Below are 6,946 nucleotides of genomic sequence, written 5' to 3' on the forward strand. Positions count from 1 at the left end.
GCTCTCTCTCTCTCTCTCTCTCTCTCTCTCTCTCTCTCTCTCTCCTCACTCACTCACTCACTCGCTCTAAAATTGAACAAGAGGTATACAGCTGTTAGATTAATTGTTTAATAAATTTAATTTACCTATCAGCGTCATCATGAACGCATACTGCAATTCTTAGAGTACTACCGTATCCAAAACTATTTTGTAATATGCTTTCAAATGGTAAATCTTTACCAGCAATATCCATTTCTTGTACGTATCCGTCTTCAGATAATTGACATTCCTAAACAATAAAATAAATAATATATAAATATATAATAAGACTGAAATAACATATATAGAATCCTTTTTGATTAACATATATAATATAGCCGTATTTGTGCTTTACCTCTGCAATTGCAGGATCGAATACATACACATCACCTAATGCAGTTGTGGTCCAAATGGAATTCGGACCAGGTTTGCCGTATACATTATTCATCTGGCAAGATACTATAATAAAAGATAAAAAGAATAACCTTGCCCTTCCTATATGTATTGACGTGTGTCCTTACCAGAAGTTAAATGCGCCAACCAATCTTCCATTTCTGTATCACTCGCAAATTGTAATCTAATGACTTTTGAACGACTTAATTTAGGCGTATGAACTGCTATCCTTGGATTACCTGGTTCACTGCAGCAAACGACACATGTAATTTCCGAAACAGGAAATTGTATCTGTAATTTATTACTACTGCGTTATAAAGCATTTAGGATCGTGCATTACAAATTTAGAAATATTTTGATTGTAATAATCAACGTACTATGCTTGTTACTCCATCTGAATTTAATATAATTAAAGTTCCAGAATCTAATAATCCAATATCACTACTTATCCATTCCAGTTCAATCTTGCAATCTTCGTATAGACTGCCGTTTTTAATTTTACATTTACCGTCGCCATTTTTCACCCAAGATGATCTATAAAAAAATCATTAAGTAAGAAATGTTTCATTTAAAACTAATATATACCTTATCAATATCTTTTACTTACTTTTCAACTACTTTTTCATACACTATCAACGAATCAAATGATATTTTCTTTAATCTCGCTTTTAATTCATCTAAAATATTTATTCTCCACAGTTCTCCAATTTCCCCTTGCGCTGCACCATTGCTGTCAGCAATCCTATCCAAAAAACATTATGTAAATTTATAGTTTGATATAATTATAGTTTTGATATAATTATAGATATAGTTTGATATAATTTTAAATTTAAAAAAAAATTCCGATATTAATTACCTTATATAATACATAACTAAGACAACATTTTACCATTTGGGTGGATTTGTTGGATCGACAAAGCATGCCCCAGCTTCTACTTTATACCACGATACATCACATTCGGCCCAATATATTATTCCTGCGCTTTCATCTTCGCCATACACTCCAGAGTCCCCAGTCAAATCCGGATCAAATACACTTCCATCAGTTTCTGGATGCGCTTCAACACCTACCATGGAACCGACAGAATGAACAGGACTCCAAGCAGCAGGATTAATCTATTAGAAAAGATAATTTGTCATAAAGGAATTTTTTTCTGTTACGTCTTATATCTTATATGAAAAGAGAGAGGATTCTTTCTTTTATGTATATGTCTGTCTTATGTGTATCAATCAGTATTTTTAAATCTCAAAAACATTTTAACCTTGACAGTACTGCCCCCCATTCCTTTTCCCGAGACAATTATCGATTCTCCACTTTTTGCTAAAGATTCATTAGATATAGTTATATTAGCAACACTCGCTTCATTTAAGTCACTTGTGTCTACAGAATTTGTAGATCTGGAACAATTACACTTATATTATTATTATTATGTACCAGTTATTATTACATTTTATAAAGATAAAACGTAAATTTTTACTTCTTTTTCTCTTCATTTAGATATATATCTTGAAAAGATGTTTGTTGAGTATTTTTTGCGGATATGCCATCGCCGGTACGTTGCCACAATTTTAAAGACGTGGGTGTTGGTGCCGAACGTGATTGCTCTTCCCATTCTCTAATTAACATTGTACCTTCACCAGTACTATGAGGGCGATTCTATATATAAAGACAAAAGACCCGCTCGAAACTGAATTTATCACATAATATACTCATATATAGGTACATCATGTGATATTATATATATTATATAAGTATCATTACATTATATTATACATATAATTATATCATAAAATAATATTATAAATTCATCAAACTTTATTTTATTACGCGAGTATCGAGTGATTTAGATATCAAATGATGGGATAGCGTTAATATTCCTACCAAGGAACTCCAGCTTTGATGACGTTGCTGTTGCGGTGTGCCGCAAGTGCTGTGTCTGTTGCTAGATGACAAACTGGCGTTGCTACTTGCTCTACTCAATTGCAACGGTGCGTTTATTAATTTCCATCGTTTCCCTGTCAATTCAGAGCGAGTTATACCAGTACGATAGTACAAACATCGATCATCATAGCCAATGGCCCATACCTTCATAATAGAAAAATAAAGAAAATTAGCAATAAAAGTAAATATACAATTCGATATATAATTTTCTATTTTCTTTACGACATAAGTTGCGAATTGATTAAACATCGTTACTTGATCATTTGGAGCAACGGATATTAATGCCATTTTGCTTAACATTTCAACCCAACCGGTTCCAGTGGCTAATTGTTCACAAACGCCACTTATTTCACCTTGAATGCCCTTTCGAAACCATACTCCGCCATCATGTGTTATAGCCCATACAGCATCAATACCGACACTAACTTGTATCAATCTCAAGTCTTTCTGCGGTGGTTCCACTTCTGACCAATTTTCACCTTTAATTCGTACCATTTTATCAAAGTATTAGAATATCTCAATGACTGCGTTCGGACATTAATGTTAAACAAAGACAAAATGATAAATCCAAGGCAGTGAAGGCATCTGAACAACGTTTCCGAACGCAGCCAATGTAACTAAATTTTATCTTGTTTATTTACCCATTGGATTGTCTCTTGTCACGCCTGTACGAACTAACGCTTTGCCTACCATAAGTACAGCCCAAACAAGACCGGTTGCTCCAACACTAATTTGACATACTTCGTAACCATTTGCCAATTTGATAGCACTCCATCTTTGTCCTTCAGGACAGGTTGTACTTGTTCCAACACGGAACATGATCTAAATGACAAATTGATACAAATAGTAATCTAATTTTTTTATTAAATATTTACATCTTTCGGAAAGCTGTAATAAAAAAAAGTTATACCCTTCCATGAGCCGTTACTGCCCAGACTACTAAATTACCCGAACTACTTCCAGGCATTTGATTTCCACCCACTGCTATATCAATAAAAGGTTCCTAAAAACATATATGGCACTGGTGTATATACATATATATGTATATAAATAAAATGTAATTGTGTGTGTGTGTGTGTGTGTGTGTGTGTGTGTGTGTGTGTGTGTGTGTGTGTATGCAAAATTGTCAAAAATGAATGGAAAAATATTATAATATTTCATCACCTTGGTTGGATCTTTATGTAGAGGTGCAATAGCACACCATGAATTCATAGCGCTATACCTCCGATAACGAACCCATTTACGCCTTCTTACACAAGACTTCCACTGCTTTTTTGTAGTATATGTAGCTGGAAAGTCAATTGCGTATGTCCATCCCTATATTAAAACATCAGATTCTCTGTGATCATAAGATTTTCTTTGGTCGTGGGCACAACTGTTAACAAATCTACATAAACAAAATCTTATGAAAAATATAACACTTATGGAATGCGCAAAAAATATATTTAGTATATAACTCTAGATTCTATGTAAAAACAATGTAGAAAATATTAAGCTTTTTCTACAAAGATGTTTCAGTACCGCAATTACTTTTTAAAGTTTATTTATACAATTAAATAATCAAAAGTTACTTCTCTTTTAAAAACGATAATTATTATCTGTACAGGTTCGTTTTATACAATTTTATTGTTGCACTCGCGCGACCGTTCCGTTAATTCACCTAATTCGTAATCGCAAACCCGTGCGCGCACTCCCAAGCTACAGGAATAAAAGGGACATACATTTAAAGAAAGCAAGACTATTTATTAACATACAATAACGAAAGAATATGAACAGCGTACAGACACGGAAGCGGTCTCGGAGCATATAAGCTGAACATATAAGCGACAGCTCATTCACAAGATCAATCAGAAGTCCAATTGACAGCTCGGAACAGCTTAGAAACTGATAATCCCGATGACGCGCTCTTAAATTTTATTCATTTCGCCGATCACTTGTTTCGCTCGAAAGTGGCATGGCGCGGGCATAACAATATTAAATGTATAAAATCGTAGATTAAAACAGAAAAGGAAACACATAAGCAATATAGATTTTATAAGCATTAAGGACTGTATTTACATCATGATCTAATGGCTGGCCATCTAATGTTGTTTCAATTTGCCAGTCACCTTCCCATTGCCATGCCATTGATGGCAATTTCACTTTATCTCTACTACGATCAACTGTACCATCTTGATTGGAAAAATTGTATCTGTCCGTTGGAAGTAGTCTTCCAGAAAAACCCTCCAAAGGCAACCATCGCTAACATGATGTTTATTATTATTAATTGTCGTTGATTTATATGCTATCTTATTGAATTATTAACTTATGATGGTATACTTTAGATAAACATACCTCATTCTCATAAGTTTCTTCTTTGATTCTAATTGGTATATCTAAGCCATGAACATGAACATATACTTGACGATCACCGCCAATGGCCCACATAAAATGTGGTACAGCTGATAATTGTTTAAATTCAAGGCCTAAATACATAAATTCCCGCCACATATTTCCCGATGTCGATAATCCAAACACACGTCCTTCATTATTAATGGCATATAGATATGAACTTGGCATTTTTAATCTAATCTTCTAACATTCACCTGCAAAAAATTTGTAAAAATTTTGTCGCTGTTTGATGTTCATTTCTGTAGATTAGTCCTCTTAGCAAAACGCACACGCAGACAAACGTTAATTTTCTCTGTTTAGTATTTGCGATTTTGTATTCATTCATTGGGCTGGCCACATACATAGCCAAGGACACTTGTCAAGTATGCTTGCGTAAGCCGCTTGTACACTTAAACTGTGTGTATCAGAAATCTGCAGTTAGTTTCGCTTATACAAATGACTTGAGCAAATATAAAAATTTATTCAATATATCTATGTGCAAACAACTCGTACATATGTACATACAAACCATACATATAAACCAGAGTGTGTATAGCACATTTATAATTTAATTAGAACATTATCTGTTTGTGCACTGTTTACTTTTTGCACTCAGCATCTTTGTCTTCTCTTTCTTCAACACCCAAATGTATATTTATTTCATTTTAAATGTAAAAATTTTGAAAGAGCAACACAAGTTTAAGCAACACAAATAGATCTTAATTATTTTGCATTTTGTCATAATACTAACAAATTTGATCTCTTGTATTAATTGAAGATTAATGCACATCAAAAACTGCTATACTATAAAATTAGCCAAGTCAAATATAAAAGCAAATATTAAATGCTTGTATATACAAGCACATATGCCTGTGGAAATTTATTGGAATATGTAGATGACAGAAATGCATAGTTAAAATCGCAAGATCACATCATACACGTTCGTGCAATATGTACAATATGTGCAATATGTACAAAGCATACTTGACGAGTTTGCTTGAGCGTGTAGTGTGGTCAGCCTTATTGTATTTAATAATGATTTATATATATATATATATATATATATATATTATCAGGTAGTTTCATTATCATACTTACATACGTATCTTGAATCTGATGTTCTTCAAAAATTATCATTACTTCTCTCTTCTTATGTCACGGAATTCTCTCTTCAATTGTATACTGCGAATTCCAATTAATATATTTTGTCAATAAATCTCCTATATCGTTAAAGATACCAAGTGAAAACGAAATTTTTCAAATTGGTATTTGTTGGTAATCGTTTTGTTATCGTCGACGATGTCAGACATTCCAGATAAGTGTCAAATTAAAGAGCAAAGAGAAGAACTGGCCTGAGACTTGCAGCTGTATGTACATACTTACATACGTACATGTTAGTATACTCTTTATACACTCTTTATTTTAAGAGAAGTAAGTATATATTTGAAATTTGGCGAAAAAAGTAAGCTTTAGTGCAATGCAATAATAAAAACACATTTGACATTAAGTAAAACTGACGATTGCTGAAGACATTACGATACGACACAACACATTACACAGTACAGATGGGAGCATGGTGGAAGGGATGCCATGGTGTATGCAATTTGCAAGCATCTCTCTCCGAATCATCGCCATCTTTGTCTATGGTCTGTTTTCTGTTCCTGCACTAGACTGCACTACCACTCTCTTTCTCATTTTCAACAAAAATATCAAACCTATCTCACTTCAAGTTCCAAAAGTGTACACTAATTCAGCCATAGAAAACAGACCTTATAAATGTCGATAAGAGACTAAGGCTGCCAATTGAAACACTAAACATGAAACGATACTCATAGTCCATTTTTTATTTTAAAACTGTCTCTTAAATAATGCTAGGATACTAATACAGTTCTCGGATTGACTTATAACATCTTAAGACAGTCTTAGATGTAAGATTCATATAATCGTGTTACATGTAGCACCATTCAATCATCCGTCTTGTCTTCTTTCAGGGGATCGATTCTGTATCTTGAAAGGAGATGAAAATTACAGAACGAATTTACTAAAATACTGATAATTTCATTGATCAACCTCTAGTAAATTTGCTTACTTTAGTTTTCATTTCGTTTCAAGATACAGAATTGATCTCCAGGTTTCTTTCTATGCGCTAATTCAAAAATGGTATATATTCTCTGAGTGTATTAATTCGCTGGATCTTAGTAGCGGCCTGACTTATCTACATTT

General features: G+C 33.3%; 1 protein-coding gene across 1 annotated transcript in view; it reads right to left on the bottom strand.

The window, feature by feature from the left end:
* LOC105624946 (tectonin beta-propeller repeat-containing protein) overlaps positions 1-4,912 on the bottom strand; it is an 8,084-nt gene extending 3,172 nt beyond the window's left edge. The window contains exons 1-15 of the mRNA XM_012206289.1: positions 4,688-4,912; positions 4,412-4,594; positions 3,518-3,670; positions 3,264-3,356; positions 2,995-3,175; positions 2,609-2,832; positions 2,294-2,497; positions 1,890-2,068; positions 1,674-1,809; positions 1,301-1,527; positions 1,019-1,153; positions 789-945; positions 540-702; positions 374-477; positions 126-268 (exon numbers count right to left, since the gene is read on the bottom strand). Of these exons, the coding sequence (XP_012061679.1) occupies positions 126-268; positions 374-477; positions 540-702; positions 789-945; positions 1,019-1,153; positions 1,301-1,527; positions 1,674-1,809; positions 1,890-2,068; positions 2,294-2,497; positions 2,609-2,832; positions 2,995-3,175; positions 3,264-3,356; positions 3,518-3,670; positions 4,412-4,594; positions 4,688-4,912 (2,507 nt within the window). The remainder of the gene's footprint in view (positions 1-125; positions 269-373; positions 478-539; positions 703-788; positions 946-1,018; positions 1,154-1,300; positions 1,528-1,673; positions 1,810-1,889; positions 2,069-2,293; positions 2,498-2,608; positions 2,833-2,994; positions 3,176-3,263; positions 3,357-3,517; positions 3,671-4,411; positions 4,595-4,687) is intronic.
* Positions 4,913-6,946: the final 2,034 nt, after the last annotated feature.

The sequence above is a fragment of the Atta cephalotes genome (assembly GCF_000143395.1).
Source record: "Atta cephalotes unplaced genomic scaffold scaffold00097, whole genome shotgun sequence".
Lineage (NCBI taxonomy): Eukaryota > Metazoa > Arthropoda > Insecta > Hymenoptera > Formicidae > Atta > Atta cephalotes.